The sequence below is a fragment of the Podarcis vaucheri genome (assembly GCF_965113315.1).
Source record: "Podarcis vaucheri genome assembly, chromosome: 6".
Classification (NCBI taxonomy): Eukaryota; Metazoa; Chordata; class Lepidosauria; order Squamata; family Lacertidae; genus Podarcis; species Podarcis vaucheri.
The window spans coordinates 72884909-72904622 of NC_138764.1; the positions used below are offsets into that span (position 1 = coordinate 72884909).

Sequence of the window (19714 nt, forward strand, 5' to 3'; positions counted from 1 at the left end):
TCTTACCAGAGTTTGATTTACAAGTTCTTTAAATCTTTCCATTTTTGTGTACTTGAAATAATAGCTGCAGCTAGCATCCATGTTACTAAATCCTTCAGTTATTTATTATTTATTTAATTTCATGAAATGTACGGTACATACCGCTTGATTGGAGAAAACCTCGAAGTAGTTTACAAAAAGTTACAAAGTACCCATATGTCTGTCCCATAAATTCAACAAAGCAAGTTCAGGAGACATCAGTTTTATAGATTTTAGACATTTCTTTATGGATAAAACTTACAGATCCTTGGGTTTCCCTCCAGAAATGGTAGAAGGTACCTTTACCTCCACCTGCACGGCAACAATTTGTTGAGATGTCATTTGGTAAAGCCTCACTGGCATGCAGTGCCACCTATGGGTGACTTTTAATGTACACTCCCTTACATATGCTCACACTGACCTATACTGTACAGTCTAGATCAGAGCAGTCCAACCTCATAGACCAAGTGGGCAGCAAAAGACTTCGACACAGAACCCACAGGCCACACACTGAATTAAATTTCCATATCACTAAGTAAAGTGTTTGCAATATTGTTAATATTATTTAATGAACACAATGATTATATTCACATTTTGTTGTTGTTTAGTCGTTTAGTCGTGTTCGACTCTTCGTGACCCCATGGACCAGAGCACGCCAGGCACTCCTGTCTTCCACGGCCTCCCGCAGTTTGGTCAAACTCATGCTGGTAGCCTCGAGAACACTGTCCAACCTTCTTGTCCTCTGTCGTCCCCTTCTCCTTGTGCCCTCCATCTTTCCCAACATCAGGGTCTTTTCCAGGGAGTCTTCTCTTCTCATGAGGTGGCCAAAGCATTGGAGGCTCAGCTTCACGATCTTTCCTTCCAGTGAGCACTCAGGGCTGATTTCCTTCAGAATGAATAGGTTGGATCTTCTTGCAGTCCATGGGATTAATAGCTTTATTTTTTTATTAAACAAATCTAATACACAAAGTCAGGGTGAGTCCCTGACAGATAGATAGACATAAAGCATGGATATGCCGAAGGATCTGGGACTGGAGTGTGTGTGTGTGTGACCCCTGAAATCCTGCCCAGGGAAGATCCGAGCACATGGAATGTGAGTCAAAGCAATTCCAAACAGGAGCCTGAGTTTGCTCTTCCTGCCAGGCAGGTTTTTTCACACAACTGAGATCTACCTACCGTGATTGCCCCAATCCTCAGAAACGTCTGAAAATGTGTTGTCTTTTACTTTTAAATTTAGAACAACATGATGAAGCGTTAAAAAAAGCACAGACTAAACAAAATGACTTATTGACTGAACTGGAAGAAACTAAAAGTTCTTTGCAAAAGGCAGAGGTATGGACTTGCAATATTTTTTGTACAATAATACAGAATAGAAGTGAAAATTTTCTGAATTGTATCTTGATTTCAATATATATTCTTTATTCTGTTTAGAATACTTGTAAGGGTTTAGAAACTGAGTTGCAAACTGCAGTAAAAACATTAATTCAAGTAACTGAACAAAAGGAAGCAACAATAGAAGAATTTAAAGAATTTAAAGGAACAAGTGCATCAGTTATTGATGATCTCCAGGCTAAAATTTCCAGTTTGAAGGAACTGCTAGAAAAAGAAGAAATGAGGTAAAAATGCATACATAAGAAAGAATAGCACTATTGATGATAACAGGGTTTCACAGAATGACAAGAACATTGAGAATCTGTCACTTACCGGTAATTACAAGCTTTGCCCAAGTCTTTACATATGAAACCCTCTTTGAAAAGGAGCATTTGTTCAGGTATATAGTCAGGACAAAATAAATACACCCCATTCCCAAATAGCTTTCAGATATGATTATTTGTTCTCTAAGGGTTAAAGTACATGTTACGTAGAAACAGTATCCCCATAGTTTGTGTTTCTTCTTTAAATAGCAAGCATGCATGGGAGGTGGGGATCACAATCCGGATCATGGAACATGGGAGGGGAAACCTAGCAGTTTCCCTCATAAGGGTGAATAATAGCTTTGGTGTGACTAATGAGGCGGATTTTCCAAAAAAATTAGGGTAGTTTTCTTGGGGTAATATGCACTGGAAAATTTGCTAATGCCCTAGACCAGTGGGTCCCAAATGGTGGTCTGTGGACCTCAGGGGGTCCATAGAAACATTCACATAAAGCTACCATAGAAATATCAAAATTTTCAAAAGTAGGGGCTTAAGTCCACAGTACTTAGCTAATTGGGAACCACTGCCCTAGACTCATATAGAGTGATCTAATTTAGCATATTTATTTTACTTCTGTTTAGTAAACAAAGTTAAAAAAGATTAACTGCCAAGTTGGCCTAATATATTTGCAGTTGATATCCACTCATTGTTACTCATGACTTTACAAAACTGAAAAGATTGCTGTTTTTGAATTTTTTTGCAGGGGATTGTTCTTAGGACAATTTCATGAAGCAAAAGGTTAACCCCCTCTCTCCATGCATTGTTGTACTCATCCTGATCAGCTCCCACCATATCATCTGTTTAAAAACAAACCCAGAATGGGATCAGGGGGAGGAAGTGTGCATGGAACATCCATTTGTATATAACTTGTATACATGTAGTATGTATTATAGTTGAGGATATGGAAATGGAAAAATATGATATTTGACTGGATTTAACGTATTACTTTAGAACATGGTTTCCCAATCTTGCGTCTGCAGCTGTTGTTTAACTACAGCTTCCATCATCCCTAGCTAGCAGGACCAGTGATCAGGGATGATGGTTATTGACGTCCAAAAACATCTGGACACCCAAGTTTGGGAAACTCTGCTTTATGGCCAAAGCACAGTGTGCTGGGAGATCCATGACTAACTTCCAATTTTTTTAAAACTAAATGTGGTAAGAGTGGGGGATCTGCTAATTTGATCAAGGAAGTGATACAGTGACTGGAACCAGTTAACCTTTGCAACTCCATTTATCCAGTTTAATTTGCTTCAAGATGTTATTTTCTCTGTGTACAAGTGTAAAAGTAAGTGCCTGTAGAATCTGACAAGGGTCCTTTAAATCAGCACACCCAGCTCTTCAAGAGGTCAAGGCCAACTGCAGAATAAGCTTTGTTTGCCTACACAAGTCTTGACAAAATCTCAGCTCTTTGTTGTAAAGCTCAGTCAGCAGGGTTACTGGGAACTGCCCAGGGTCCTCACCTTTTCTGGAGCCATTTCTTGTGTCAAAGTCCCAAGTCCCCAAACCAAAAACTTCACACATAGTAATACTATTTAAGGAATTCCAATGATATATTTTGTTTTTATAAAATTATTTAAAAGATCCTTACTTTTCTGTTTGTTTGTTGACCAAGAGAAACGAAAGATGGGGCAAAGTCAGCTGAGGATGGGAAAGAAAAGTTAGGTCTGTTACTCAACCTGCCACTCAGGTTTGATGCATCTTTACAGCCATGTTTCTATAGACATTTCTGTCAGTGTTTGAAAAAGAAAAGGTTCTGACCTCCTTTTTACTCCTTTGCCTAGTCCTCGTACCTTAGTTGGCACAAAAGAGTCTTTGAGAAAGAGTATTCTTGCAGAGTATTGCTGCTTTTATTCTTAAAAAGTCTTCTTCTCCAACCACGACCGACAGCTTTTACACACACCAAACGCAACCAGCTTTCTACCATCCAACCAACCCACACCAAACACTAACATTGACCACTCTATATATACAGGTACAATTAGGTGAAAGGTTGCATAAGTCATTGTAGGCCACTGACTCATGCTTACTTACGGTAGTTCTTCTAGCATTAAAGAAATTCTACCATTAATAGGCATTTCAAGCAGTAAATATATGTCTCTTAACAGTTATACAAATACGTTTCTCTCCCAAGTTCATCGCTATATGATTTGCTGATTTAATCATTTTTTTATTTCTTATTAAATCATACGCCGAATGTTTTCAATGAATTTAATAGACAGAAGGAACTCAGGGATGATTCAGATTTATTGGTTTTGGAACTCCAAAAGAAATCAGCTGAATTAGGTATGTTGAGGAAAGAGAGGTACTGTGTTGTTTTTTTAAACTAATTATTATTATTAGCAGTGATAGTTCTATTATATGTATATTCATCTAAGTCCTGTGTTCAGTATGGTAATTCAGTAGTGTAGCAGTTATTGTTTCCTTTGTTAGGCAAGAAAGAAGGAGCCAGTTGTTTAGAATCAACAATGATGGTTCTCAATTTTTTTTCTGCTACTCCTTCTCTTTCTCTTAGGTAGGAAGTTTTAATATTCTCTCTTTTCAATACACAGTGATTTCTTTCCAGGGAAATCGAGTAATTCTATATTTCATTTTTGAGTATCAGTGGCTCTGTGTTGGGGCCAAACATGATGCTAAATGCAGCATTGGTAACCACATTGGTTGGGGTCGGAGGGGAGTACAGTAAATAGATGGTTCTGGGGAACTGATTTTTGCCTTGATTTCAGCATGCAGGGAGGGGAGGTTTAATTCTTTCCTCCCCCACCATGCCTCATTGAAAAATCCACTCACACACTTCCTATTAGCTCTAGGAGGGAAGTCTTTGTTAGACAATTTTATCTGCTAGGACTGGAAGCAGGAGAGAGATAGGGCACAGAATCACAGACTTGTAGAGTTGGAAGGGACCACAAGTGTCTTTTAGTCCAACCCCCTGCAATGCAGGAATCTTTCACCCAATGTGGGGCTAGAACCCATGAGCTGTAACAACATCTCAGCACATTGTGGTCCTGATGAAAACTGGCCCTCAGAGGGGCCTAATACAGCTGAACTTCATGCTTGGATAGTCTGAGGCACAAACAAAATTGATGGAGTGGGGAATGAGTCCCTAAAAATTGGTGTCTATACCCTCTTTGTGCAGATTGATATCATCTTTATTTTGCAGGTAGATTTAGATTCATGTTAGCAGATATATGTTATGTACTGAAGTTCTCACCCTGGGCCAGCAGGGGGATACTGTAGATAGTTTTCACTCAGGTCCACATATGCAAATAAGGAATTGAAAGTGACTCTCAGTGATTGGATAGTTACAGAAAGTTGTTACTGTTGCGTTGTAGTTGAGCTCTACAGTGGTACCTCAGGTTACATACGCTTCAGGTTACAGATTCCGCTAACCCAGAAATAGTGCTTCAGGTTAAGAACTTTGCTTCAGGATGAGAACAGAAATCGTGCTCCGGCGGCATGGCAGCAGCAGGAGGCCCCATTAGCTAAAGTGGTGCTTCAGGTTAAGAACAGTTTCAGGTTAAGTACGGACCTCCGGAACAAAGTAAGTACTTAACCTGAGGTACCACTGTATATAAGAAGGTTGGCTGAACTCTTCAGCTCAGTTCTGTTCTGGCCTGTGAATAAACAAGAGCTGTCTGAAGAATTGCTGTGTCATCTGATATGTTCACCCACAACTTAACAATATGGATCAAAGTAAATATCAGGTGTTGTGTTTGTTTTAAAAAATCCAACTGTATAATGTCAGTCTGTAAACTTGATTTGGAGCCATTTTTGCCCCTGCAGATCCTGACTCATTGGTGCTTGTACTTTTATTTTTGGGTGTACATTTAAAACATTTTAAAAATACAAAGGGTGCTCTTAAAGGGTCTGCTCCACCTATCATTGGCTATCGCTCAATACTTACTATTTTATTTATATAAAAGCATTTCTAAACTACTTAATACTTAAAATGTGTGAACAGTTTACAAAAATACAACATTAAAACAGTATAATAAAATAGATACAGATATGTACACACAGTAAAAAAATATCAGGCACAAGTCAAGAAGGCACATGATCAAGAGTATAGTTGACAGTACTCTTTCCACAGCATCTGTTCTATTAACAAACTGATCCCACAACACATTTGAGATAACTTCAGTAACTTGCTGAGTTGAACTTAAAAGCAAATAATATATGCGACTTCTCAACAAAGAATGCATTATTTTGTATTATTTGCATTTATATTTGTTGCAGAAACAATGGTCAAACTGAAAAATGATAAAGAAAAACAACTTGAAGAAATGGAAATAGCCTTGGTAAGGGACCTCTTATTTACACCACTTCACCAGTTAGTCTTATTAAAAGTTTCATTTCCTTCATTATACTGTGGATTAATTCTTCAAACCTCTACCAATTTATTTTAATTACCAAAATACACAAGAACCATTCATACACATAGTAAAGCATACTTGTCCTATGTTCAACTCTCCATTGATTGTGATCCAAGTATATATTGCCTACAATTTTATAATCTCAGGCTATTATCCAAGTTCACAATCATCATTGTCTTCTTTGTGTTAAACATAATTGGTATTTAAAATATATTATTACTATATGGTTTTAAAATATCTGTATTATTTAGGAAAGTTCAATCAAAGTTCAAAGAGATTTGAAGAACCAGTTGGAGTATGCACAGTCAGAAAAAAATCAATTAACAAAGGAAAAGGAATCTAGAACTGCTGATGACTCTATTATTCAGGTTAGCTTGTTTAATTTTCTTTGTTGTTGTTTGGTGCAGCAAACCCACTTAACAAAAAATCAGACAAAAGGAAAGTGATGGGAAATGCATGAGAAAGTGTAGGATAATGATCAATTGATGGGGAGTTGTATAACCTCAGTTATGACTGAAGTTGCTAGATCATGTGACCACTTTGAAAGGGGTTTGGAATAGGTGTTAAGTGTCTTCATGCCCTGCCATATCCTGGAATGCCCCTTTTTGTGGAACTACACCACAACTGAGCTGTGGTGAAGAGCTTATGCTGGTGTATCTCTGGCTCAGCCAGGGTAAGGGACTTATGCTGACATAGCTTGGCTGAACCAAGAAAGTTCCAGACCCTCTTTCCTCCTGGTATGTTTGGGATTTGGATTGCACTGTTTTGCTGGATCATGCTCTGAACATAAAACTCATACAAAGCACCATGGGGCTTTGCAGAGCCCTGTTTCCTGTTCTTAGCATGTGCACACATTGTAGTGGCCAGGGCAACCCAGAGAGTGGAAAATCTGTGTGCTCAATCTAACTCACTGTCAAGTTACTTGAGCTCCAAACTACCAGTATCTCGACCATGTATAGAGGGAGAAATGAATGGAGATGTGGGGTGCATGAACTGGTGCTAGTCAAGGATTTCATTCCATCCACATTTTAAGCAGGTATCCTTCAGTTTTCACACTTTCCTAAACTGCTCTGTCTGCTGTGGGAAAACTTCAACTAATATAACACAACCTGTTTCATTGAAGTTGTTGGACACAGTAGGTGTAAAGTGCAAATTCTTTCATCCTTTTTTTATCTGCAGAAAAAAATGCATGACTTGGAAATGGAGTTATCTAGAGCATTTGAAAATAAACAAAATTGCTTAGCGCAGCTTACAACAGTGACAGCAGAGCTCGAAAAAGAAAAGTATGTTCTTATTATACATAAAAACTAGCAAAACGTTGCTTATGAAAGGCTATTTCATATCATGTTTTGTTTTTAGTGAACTATGACATGTAATACCCTAACAAAAATTGTTTTATTTTTATTATTACTGTTTATTATTTCAGTTTGTCACATAATAAAAAGGTTCTCTTGGCAACTTTCACAGTTTTTAAAAAACCATCACATTTGACCATGTAAAATCAAAATAGCATCTCATGCATATGTACAGAAACTGCAATAAGCATGATAATCATATCCCCTTAGAATTTTGGGAGAAGAGGTACATTTAAACATAGCTCTGAAAGGATGTTAATGTTGGTGCCAGGTGGACCTTGTTGGGTAAAGCATTCCATAGACATGGACCATATCCAAAAAGGCCCTTTGTCTTGTCACCATCCTCTGAACTTTTTTCAGAGGTGGTACATGGAGAAGGACTCAGGTGATGAACACAGGGTCCTAATATGTTCAAGTTGCAGTCAGTGAAGATGTGCCAGAGCTGGTATTATATGCTTATTCTGCATTGTTCCTGTTAACTCTCTTGCTACTGCATTCTGCATCAGCTGTGATTTCCAAGTTGTCTTTAAATGCAGCCCCACATATAGTGCATTGCACTAATTTAATCTATAGGTCACTTGAGTCGAGATTACTGAAGCCAGGTATCCTATCCAGATAGGAACTTAGCTGGGCCACCAGGCAAAGGTGGTAGAAAGTCACTGAAGTGTGCCTCCATTGACAGTAGTAGATCCAGGAGCTGTGTCCCCAAGCAGACAATATTGCAGTTGCAAAATCTACATTGACTTTACTACACATTAAATTTCTTATATACATTCCAGCTCACATTAATACTATTTTTATTTATATACGAATAATGTATAAATAAAAATAAAACATCCACATTATTCTATCTGATGCAAGCTAAAAACAGACAGTGGGGCACAATCCAGCCTACTGATTTCACCAAATACCGTATTTTTCGTCCTATAAGGTGCACCGGCCCATAGGACGCACCTCATTTTTTGGGGGGGAAATGAATTTTAAAAAATTATTTCCCCCCCCAGCCCTGGCTGCCGCCCCAAGCCTTGCGCTCACCTGCCCGAAGCAGAGGAAGCCCTCCGGAGGGCTCCCCGTGCTTCGGGGCGACAGGCTGCCGCCCCAAGCCTTGCGCACCCGGCGGGACCTCCTGCCGGGCGTGCGAGGCTTGCAGACACTCGCCCAAAGCAAGGGGAGCCCTCCGAAGGCACTCGCAGACACTCGCCCGAAGCAGGGGGAGCCCTCCAGAGGGCTCCCCGTGCTTTGGGCGACGGGCTGCCGCCCCAAGCCTCGCACACCCGGCGGGACCTCCTGCCCAGCATGCAAGGCTTGCAGACACTCGCCCGAAGCAGGGGGAGCCCTCCGGAGGGCTCCCCGTGCTTCAGGCGACAGGCTGCCGCCCCAAGCCTCGCGCACCTGGTGGGACCTCCTGCCGGGCGCGCAAGGCTTGCAGACACTTGCGGGGGCTGCAGGCTGCTGCCCGCAAGCCTTGTGGGCCTGCGGGTACTCCCACCAGGCTTGCAAGGCTTGCGGATAGCTTCCTGAAGCCTGGAGAGCGAGAGGGGTCGGTGCGCACCGATGCCTCTCGCTCTCCAGGCTTCAGTGAAAGCCTGCATTCGCCCCATAGGACGCACCCAGATTTCCCCTTCATTTTTGGAGGGGGAAAAGTGCGTCCTATGGGGCGAAAAATACGGTAGTAGCATTGTACAAACCTCTCTCTATGAAACTATTTAACTGTAGGTGGTATCTGATGAAGCGCTTTTGCTAGCACAGGAGTGGGGGGAGAGGGGAGGGAGAGGAGAGGCAGAAGTTCCATTGCACAAGTGGAAATCATTGAACTATTAGAAGCACTTTGTTGGATACCACTCAATGTATGGATTGTGTCTATAATCACACACTTGCGAAGTACATATAAAATCATTATTTCTAATATTTCTTTATTATTCTAATAGATTAAAGAATGAGCAACTAAGCCTGGATTTGAGTAGACTTTTACTGGACAAGGAATGCATTGCAACAGAGAAGAATAATATAGTTATTGATTTTAAAAAGCTTCAAGGAGATCTTAAGGCAGGTTTCCCTTATTTTCATTGTAATAATGAAATATGGTTATGATTTATTTTTATATTGTTTAATGCCAAAATTGACTTATTTTTATATTTTATAAGCTGCTTATGATTCCACAAATGTTAAAATGCAGACATCCATAATTAAAATAATTATAGTAAAACAACACCATTAAATAATATTGCAGTTAACTGAGTTCCATTTGTTGACAGTTTTACCTGGCAATGTAGGAGATGTTGGTATTTCACTAATGTGATTCAGAGTTGTTTATATGTACCGGTAAGTATCAAGAAAAGAAAGATTTGGATGGCTAACAGCTAGCCAGAACAGAGATGGATGGTCAACAGGTAGCCAGAGCACATCCCTTAGGCCTGCTGTGATATGTGCCCAGCAAGGGACACAACACACCAACACCCAATGGCTTCAAATAGTTGTTAAATAACATTAGGCATACAACAGTGCCTTTTGGCACTCTGTTACTGAGTTGTCAGGGTATAGTCACATAGTCCCTGTGCTATCATCGGAGACTGGCTATGCAAGAAGGAATGGAGCTACGTGGAACAATAATCCTAACCACCAATTCACAAAAACTCTTCAGGAGGATACCATGATCAATGATACTAAAAGTTGCTGAGAGATCCAGCAAAAGCAATATGGTTGCACTGTGTCTGTCCCTCCTCTGGAGATTGTCATTTGTCCAGGTGACCAAGGCTAATTCTCTGCCAAACCAGGCCTAAACCCAGATTGCAATGGTCCATATAATCAATTTCTTCCAAAAAAGGTCTGTAGTTGAACTAGCACCATCCTCTTGAGCATTCCCCCCCCCGGGTATGAGCAACTGGGCAGTAGTTATCAAGTACCTCAGGGTCCAGGAAGGTTTTTTCCAGGAGTGAACACACCATTGCCTCCTTCAAGGTGGTGAGGACTGCCCAACACAAGAATGCTTTAACCACCCACTGAATCCACCTTGTCTCACTCACCAAATTTTCACGAACAAGCCAGGATGGGTAAGGACTGAAACAGTAAGAAATGGGATGGAAGGACAAAAGTACATTGTCCACATCAGGCCTCAATAACTGGAAATGATAATATAGAATTGAATAAAATAGCATACTGGGTTCCTCACCAGAGCCTATATTATCACTGGCATAAAGATCAGCATGAAGATGATAGATTTTGTCCTCAAAGTGCCTAGCAAAATGACCACAGCAAAGGCTTTGACTGTTTCAGTGTCCTATTAACAGGGACAGATGATACCAACTTTTTTACCAGTCTGCTGGACTTTAATTTCTCATAATATGTTTTGTTTATATGATAAGTTGGTCTATAGAACCATATATTTTGATATGATATGTTGAATCGCACTTGAAAAAGAATTTATATAGTTACAGTCTGTTATGTTGTTTGTATTGTTAGCAGTTTTGCATATACATGACAAAGGGTTGGGTAGTGTTTTGAATGAGCTCAATCAGGGAGGCAGTAGGTACACCATCTGCAACCCCAGTCCTGTTGACCTAGTATTCCACAGGGTGCACTGCAAGGCAAACAGGGATTTCTAAGCAGAAGAGATGGACCACAGAGACTCTCGGCCCCTAGTCCTTCAACCTTGGTTGGTGCTGTACTGAATACCTAGAGGTGTGTGTGTCAGGGTGGGAATAACTTTGTCAAATCTACTCCACCCACCTTACCAACCAGGTCTTGCTTATACGAGCAAATTCAGCTCTCTCATCCATAATTAAATTATAGATGAGGGTGGACTTATTATATACCTGGCATTGAATAACAGTTCCACCAATCACCAAATCACCAGTTACTTGGCTGCAAGGTAGAGGGAGCAGCCTGCAGCCAATCCCCCTCTCTATTTTTTATGATACCTATACTTTACCATATAATACCTTCCCCTTCCAGAAACATGATGCCAATACCCACCACCTCAGCATGCTTACTCAACCATATCCCACTGTGCTCATTATGTACTTCCCAACAGTCAAAATGCAATATTTGCAACCAATCTGGCATTTCAGTGGCAACATACATCATTATCTATCCACCCAGGTTATCCAAGTGTGTAAACAGGAACAGCTCATCCAAGTTCTTACCAAAGTTGTTCCTCCCCATGGCATTCCCCTGGGCATCTAGAATCTGAATTGGAAACACATTGTGACTTCTGCCTCTCACTCAGTAGCAACCCATTCTCTTCAGAATATCAGAAGATGGCGCTCACACCCTTGTTGCTTTCTCTATTGCATATTATATATTGCATTCACATTTTTACTATGTTTGCATATTATATTGTGAAATTTATTTGTGGCAGTGGGCTATCCAAGGTAAATGTTCCATTTGTGGCCATTTTTATATTAGTATATAAAGTTCCATGCATATCACACCTATTTTCAGTAACAGATTGCTTTTATTTTTTTTCAGGACAATAAAAAGATTGGAGAAAAAGCTGAAAAGCAAATACAAAACCTAAAAGAAACAAACATCCAGTTAAGGCAAGATAAAATGAGAATCTTTTCACTATATTATAGAATGTTTTTCTATAGAATATTTTCAGTTTATATTATAATTTCACAGTATTAGGTTCTTGCTGCAATCCTAATCTTACTAACCTGGGAGTAAACCCCTTTGAATTCAACAGGCCTTACATCTGACTTGACTCGGTTAGGATTGCTTTGTAAGATAGTTCAAGTCCTATTGAAATTGATGGATCCAGTCAGTCATGACTTAAGGCCTACTGACTTTCTTAGGAACTAAGTGCAACTAAGGGCTTATCCATACATAGCCTTTTCCTCACTCTTTCCAAGCACAGGTCCATGACTAAAACCTCTGTGTCTGAATGTTGTTGTTGTTTTTGCCCTGGAGCTTTCCTCGCAAAAATCCTCTCAATCAGAGCAAACATCAATTTGGGTTTTCCACAGATTGCCATTTGCTCCAACTGAGCTTTAAAGTGCAGGTTAAATCTGGACTCAGCCCATTGTCTTTATTCTTATATACTAATGTCTCTTTTGATAAACTTAACTGATATAGATCAGTTTGAAATTAGTGCATTATTCAGAATCAGTTCTTGGCTGTTACTAAAAGTTTTTAAAATTTCAAATCAATTTAATTTACCCTCACATTTAAAATGTGGAAATGAAATAGGTGTAAAGATTAATGATATCTTATTAAATAATGGGCCTTGTCCAGTTGAACCCTTGTATCCATCATTGGACACTAGATTTCTTCACCAAAAATGAATCAAATTATTATCAAAACAATTGGTTCATTGCCTGAGACATTGAAAATAAGACTACCTCCCTAAAACATTGTCTTACTTTCAAAGACTGTTCCACAAAAAAACCCACACCCTGCTGATAGAGGGAAAAGCCCACCTCACTGGGGGACCCCCTTGTCTCAGTTCTTCAATGCAGCATGTAGCAAAATGAAAAGAGACATTTCAGTAGGTTGACGAGGTGTTAACTAGGTTGGGCTCTATTCTGATCACATAATTGCCTTGCTAGGTAGAAGCTTTTAATAGTTGGCTTAGCGAAAACTGAGGCTGTGTATATACTATACCTTTAAACACATCTGAAGCACATTCTTTCCTTCAAAGAATTCTCAGCATTTGTTAAGGGTTTCTGGGTACTGTATTATAATTCTGTAAGTAGTAAATTACACTACCTATAATTCTTTGAGGGGGAAAATGTGTTTGTGGTTTAAAGGTATGTTAGGTACACAGTCTAAATTTACTGGGCAAAATTCCACCCACCCTTTCAGGGATTCCCTGTGGACTTTTACACCACCTCCCCATGATGTTCTCCAGGATCAGATCTGCAAAGAAGGAGTCAGTCAGGAAGTCTTCTGGCTCAGATTTTGATCTGAGTCAGATAAGAATTTTGAGGTTTCTAATGCTTGCTTCTCCTTTGAAGGTGAGCATTTGGGGAACCTTTGGCTCTGCAGATGTTGATGAATTAAAACTTCCATCAGTCACAGCAAGCATGGGCAATGGCCAGGGATGATGGGAGTTGCAGATCAGCAATATCTGGAGGACCAAAATTCCCAACACCAAACATACCCTTCAAAGTTGTTTCTTTTTTTTGGGGGGGGGGGGTTTAAGTTCAAAGAACCAATCGGTTGGATGGGGGCAGTAGAAAGAACTTGCCATGCAAAAGGATGTCCATATAGGAAGGAAAGTAGAATAATAGAATTGTATAGTTGGAAGGAACGATGAGGGTCATGTAGTCCAATCCCCTGCAATGCAGGAATCTCAATGAAAGTGTCCATGACTCTGCTTTAAAACCAACAATGAAGAGTCCACCATCTTCTATTGTCTGTTCTATTGTCAAATGGCTCTTATTGCCAGAAAGTTCTTCAAACTTTCACAGGATCATACCTCAATAACATTGGACTTAAATAAAGCCACTTTTTCTGTTCTATATATTTAGTCAGCTATTTGTTAACTGTAATAACCCTTTCTGTTAATTTGACATGTAGCAATGAATTAAAGTGCCTAAAGGAAGAGATGAAAAAGAAAAATGAAGAGGCAAAAAGCAAACTTGATGAAAGTGAAGACAATGTATGATATTGGTCCTTCTTATGTAAATATTTTAATTGTTAACTGATGAGCTAAAAAATTATTTATTTATTATAAAGTTTACAATGTTGGAACATTAATTAAAACAATGTAAGAAACAAATGTTCCTTTTAATGTTACTTGGGAAGAGCAGGAGGGTTAGGATAAGCCCCTTACTATCTACATCAGGGATGGCTAACCCAAGGTTAACCCCCAGTTCATATATGTGTGTGTTACGTGTGATTGTTCTTGATCATAAATTAATGCAATTCAGGAATCTTGTTGATACCTTTTTCAATAATTGTGATTACTTTCTGTATAGATAAAGTGTTATATTGAAAGCTGGATGTGAGGTTTTTTGGTAAGCTTAAAGACAGTAAAAGGCAGGATTTTAAATTATGAAAATATTATCATTTTTAAAAAATTGTCAGATTTTACAATATAATTTCAGGTTCGAAACATTGAAAATGAAATTTCTAAAAAGGAAAAGCAACTTAAAACATTTGAAAGCAAGGTATGAAAATATAATTTACTTCATGTTTGTTCAATGCTTTATTCTACAATGTTTCAGTTTTTCAGAAACAATATTTACATAGAAAAGAAGCATATGCATAACTGAAATGCTTGTTGCAATCATTACTGGTTTATCATTTCATTTTTAATGATTTCATAGTTTAATGATTATTAAGATAACTTATAGATGTACATGTCTCAGAAAGTAGTTACAGGTAAGCAAATTATTTTATGCACATACTTAAATACAAATTAAAATAATCTTAGCACAACTACTCTAGGTTACAATCCTGCCTATATATGCCGCGTTTACTTCAGTGGATTTATAAAGAGATAACTGTTCACAACAGCAAGCTTAGCAAGCTCACGAGTAAATTCTATGCAAAAGGATTTGTTCTAACAAAATAATTCCAACTAAAATTAATATTGTAATATCTACCTGCGTTTTCCTTAAAAAATCATTTTTATTGAAGTTATCAGAACAAGGCAGAAACAAACAAACAGAACATCAGTAGGGTACATGTTTGTCAGATGTTTTAACAAAAGTAAAGTGATCATTAAGTACTCATTTGGTATCTTATTGTTTGAAATATATTTTTATCAATTTTTAGATTAACAGTTTAAAGAAACAAATTGAAACAAAATCCAGGAATATTGAAGAATTGCAGCAAGATGTAAGTACTGTTTTAGAGTTATAAAAATATAGATATAGAATTATATCATTTAAAAAATGTTATTGTATACCAGGGTACCAGGGAGGATCCTCAAACAACTTCTGGTAGCATAGAGCAGAACTGCTGTTCTTTTACAGTCATATGTGGTTGGCTACCCACAGTCTTTATGAATTTTCTCAGAATTCAGTACACCAATATGTGTGTGTGTGTGTGCGCGCACACTGGTCATACTGTTGAATGCTCCACATTGTTGGGAAAAAATAAAGACAAAATAACTGAATATTTTTACTGGCTCAATTTGCTTATTATGTATCATAGCTTTAGTGGCAGAAAATCACAATATAACTTTAAATTCGTAAATATAAAACCTTACTTGTTAACAGAACAAGGCTTTGCGAAAGAAAGTTGCAGCAGAGAGCAAGCAATTAAGTATTACGGAAGAAAAAGTAAGATGTTTGATTTCTATGTCATTTGAATAATAGTTGCAGAGAAAAGAAATATAAAACTTGAAGAATTAAGACCTACAAGATGTTCATTATTGTGAATGAACTAGTAAGTGGCTAGGGAATCCCAGCCAGATGGGTGGGGTATAAATAAATAAATTAATAATAATAATTATAGTCCATCTCAAGTTCTAGCTTTGTTCTTCTGGAATGTCTTCAATACTTGTTTGATTAGAGCACCAAGATCATTCAACATGTAAGTAAATTGCCCTGATATGATCTTCCAGTAGAACTGGGATATGGAGCAGTTAAATTACAAGTACATGCTTGTCTCTGAAAAGTGGAGATACAGTTTGTCATCTTTAAAAGAGCAACCAGAGACATAGGAAGCTGCCTTATACTGAGTCAGACCATTGGTCCATCTAGTTCTGCATTATCTATACGAACTGAAGGTGGCTCTCCAGGATTTTAGACAGGAGTATCTCCCACTCCTGGACGCGGGTGGCGCTGTGGGTTAAAGCCTCAGCGCCTAGGGCTTGCCGATCGAAAGGTCGGCAGTTCGAATCCCCGCGGCGGGGTGCGCTCCCGTCGTTCGGTCCCAGCGCCTGCCAACCTAGCAGTTCGAAAGCACCCCCGGGTGCAAGTAGATAAATAGGTACCGCTTACCAGCGGGAAGGTAAACGGCGTTCCGTGTGTTGCGCTGGCTCGCCAGATGCAGCTTTGTCACGCTGGCCACGTGACCCGGAAGTGTCTCCGGACAGCGCTGGCCCCCGGCCAATAGATGTGAGATGGGCGCACAAACCCCAGAGTCTGTCAAGACTGGCCCGTTCGGGCAGGGGTACCTTTACCTTTATCTCCCACTCCTACCTAGAGACAGTGGCGGAGGAAGCCGCTCAGGCCCCTGGGGTGGCGTGCCCAGGGGTGGAGCGAGCTGCCCATAGGGGCGGGGCACACCGCGGGGCCTCCGGAGTCTGCCTGCCTCCTCCCACTCAGCCACCGTACAGCTGGGGGGGGGGAAGGCAGTGGACGGACCGTTTGGGCAGCGCGGAGCCTGCATGCACTCAAGCCACCGTGTCTCTCCCAGGAGAGATGCGTGGCTCGGGCGTGCTGCAGGCCCTGCAGTGAGTGCCTCCCGGCATTTTGTCACCCCCTCAGTGGTGACACCCAGGGTGACCCACATCTACCACAAACCCCTTCCTCTGCCCTTGCCTAGAGATGCCTGGTACTGAACCTAGAGATGCTTGGGATTGAAGCTGTACTTCATATCTTCCTTGGCACTCCACCACTTTGATCGGAAAATGGCAGCAGATCTGATTCTGCATTTGGGTTCACTGCTACTAATTCTCTAAAACTCTGCTGATATATGCTTTCAGTACAGAAAAAGAGCTCTGTGAATATAACATACAGTACTTCATCTAATAACAGAGTAAGAGCTACTTTTATTTTTGAAGGCTTCACTGGTTGCTGTCTCCTTACTGCTGCTTCAACTGCAGTTACTTCAAAAGTCCATTTGGGAATACTTTTCTTCTCCTTTGGATCACTGCAAGGGAAAACCCCAAAATGAAGGGGTGTTCACAGTATGCTAAAACAGGCATCCCCAACCTTCGCTTCTCCAGATGTTTTGGACTACAATTCCCATCATCCCTGACCACTGGTCTTGTTAGCTAGGGATCATGGAAGTTGTAGGTCAAAACATCTGGAGGGCCGCAGGTTGTGGATGCCTGTGCTAAAATATATCCAGCAGATTAGAGATTGCATAGGCCAGTCTTTTGACTTTTGTGATTGAGTCAAACATTTTTATTTACAGGTGAATAAATTACAATTAGAGTTGGAAAATATAAAGAAATTGCATAAAGAAACAACTGACAACTATAAAAATGAAATAGAGAAGGCTAGAGAAGCAGAAGAAAAACTTTTCAAAGAGGTAAGAGTTCAAGTTTTTTTACATTTTGTAAACTTGCATAATTTGCGTAAGTTAAACTCATTTTTATTTACATAACTGGGATTTATCCATCTGCTTATCAGTTCCTAGCAGTCTCTGTTTATCATACTCTGATCTGTCTTACTCATAATGTACCCCACATGTTATGGTTCGGGATGAGGACAGGAAGCATCAAATGCAGGTTTTTCTTTCAGGTAGAGAGCTTAAAAGCTACTTTCACACTGGGAAAACCTAATGGAAAAAGAGGTTTAAGCTCTGTGCCTTGGTCAACCAAAGGAAAGGTTTATCCTACAATCTTGAGCTGTGGGTGTTTGATTTCTGAGATGAGAGAAATGAAACTTGGATTGATGAGGGATCTCTCCTGCCTCCCAAAGTACTGGGAGTTCCTTTCACAAGTATAAAAGATACTAAGGCTAATTCCATAGAATAAGTGTTACCCTCCTAGACTGTATTAAAGGCACAGTAGTATTATACCATGATCAGGAACTTTGTTATGACTCAGGTATTTCACTTGCCAGTGTAGCATCACTGTTCATTCAAAGCCTGCTGTTTGATCCACTAACTAGAACTAGGGTGGTTGGATTAATTACTCTCTTAGAATCTACAACTTTTTATAATAAAAGAAACAGATTTGCTTTTTTTGATTAAAATTTAGTCTTTAATTGTTACTTTAAAAAATGATTTATTTTTATCCATATTTGTTCAGATGGTCTGTTCCATTTGTGCAGCCACTGAATTTAACTCATAGGTTCCACATATAATTATTGAATATCAATATTATTTCATTAAACTATTTCATTCACATATGATATTAATAGGCAGAGAGAATGAAATTCGTAGCTGATGAAGCAGTAGCAAAGCAGAAAGAAATCGACATTCAATGTCAGCACAAAATAACTGAAATGGTAGCACTTATGGAAAAGCATAAGGTAAACACAACTTATTTTTATACATACAAGCTAGAATCAAGAGAAAGGCCGTGTGGGATGGAGCTGGAGATTGCTATATTTGCTGCATTGGTTCTCATTTTCCAACACATGAGCTATTATTTATATTATATATATTAAAAGGTACTTTTAAATAGTGAGATCTGCTGCAGCAAAAAAGTAAGTGTAGCTCCAGTTGTAGCAATTTAAACATTTGCATTTTCATGAGGTATTTAATTCCCGCCTACTTTGGTGTGTCAGTTATTTATTTATTTATTAACCCCCCCCAAAAAACTGGGGTGTCTGAAATCATGGTTGTGTGTATTATCTGATGGGGGTGTAGGTGTTATATTGATTTATTTATTTCATAAAATTTGTGCACTGCGTGATTGTAAAATACAACCTATCAAAAGGTAAAACATTAAAATAAAAAAATACAACCATACTTAAAAACATATCCAAGTTAAAATACTAAAGCAGATTAAAATTACCTTGATATATGTGCCGTTAATCTTTCAACATGTATTTATTTATTTATTTCATTTCTATACCACCCTATACCTGAAGGTCTCAGGGCAGTTCACATAAAATATCAAATGCATAAAATAAAAATAAAAACAACAACTCAATAAAAAAAACCCCAAGCAATCACTTGCTCCAGAACATTGCCCAAGAAAGGGAGAATAGCAACTGTCCAGTAGTTTGTTAGGTTTTCTGAATCCAGGGAAGGTTTTTTTAAGGAGTGGTTTTACCACTGCCTTCTTCAAACAGGCAGGGACCACCCCCTCTCGTAAAGAGGCACCAATCACCTCCTTGGCATAGCCAGCTGTTCCCTCCCTGCTGGATTTTATCAGCCAAGAAGTACAAGGGTCTAGAGAGGAAGTGGTCACCCTGACTGATCCGAGGACCTTGTCCAACTGAAACTCATCCAACACAACAGGACTAGACTGTGCTCTGGACACTCCATGAGATTCATCTGCTATAACAGCATCTTGGTGGATGCAAGCAATTTTATCCTCAAAATGCTTTGCAAAACAAGTCACAGTGAGCTACTATTGGTTCTATCACCTCCTTTGAGCCAGCCTGTAAAAGGCCTCATAGAACCCGGAAAAGCTCTGCTGGACTACATGATGAAGATGCAATGGAGGCAGCAAAGTATGCCTTCTTTGCTGCCTTCA

At 39.4% G+C, this 19714-nt stretch overlaps 1 protein-coding gene across 7 annotated transcripts in view; it reads left to right on the forward strand.

Annotated features, from left to right (window-relative positions):
• SYCP1 (synaptonemal complex protein 1) overlaps positions 1-19714 on the forward strand; it is a 45993-nt gene that overhangs the window by 14300 nt on the left and 11979 nt on the right. For all 7 annotated transcript variants that reach the window (XM_082227413.1, XM_082227416.1, XM_082227414.1 and 4 more), the window contains exons 12-25: positions 1256-1350; positions 1450-1634; positions 3931-3998; positions 5949-6010; positions 6337-6453; positions 7265-7368; positions 9369-9486; positions 11908-11978; positions 13960-14041; positions 14490-14552; positions 15163-15225; positions 15609-15671; positions 17476-17592; positions 18429-18539. In XM_082227413.1, the coding sequence (XP_082083539.1) occupies positions 1256-1350; positions 1450-1634; positions 3931-3998; positions 5949-6010; positions 6337-6453; positions 7265-7368; positions 9369-9486; positions 11908-11978; positions 13960-14041; positions 14490-14552; positions 15163-15225; positions 15609-15671; positions 17476-17592; positions 18429-18539 (1319 nt within the window). The remainder of the gene's footprint in view (positions 1-1255; positions 1351-1449; positions 1635-3930; positions 3999-5948; positions 6011-6336; positions 6454-7264; positions 7369-9368; positions 9487-11907; positions 11979-13959; positions 14042-14489; positions 14553-15162; positions 15226-15608; positions 15672-17475; positions 17593-18428; positions 18540-19714) is intronic.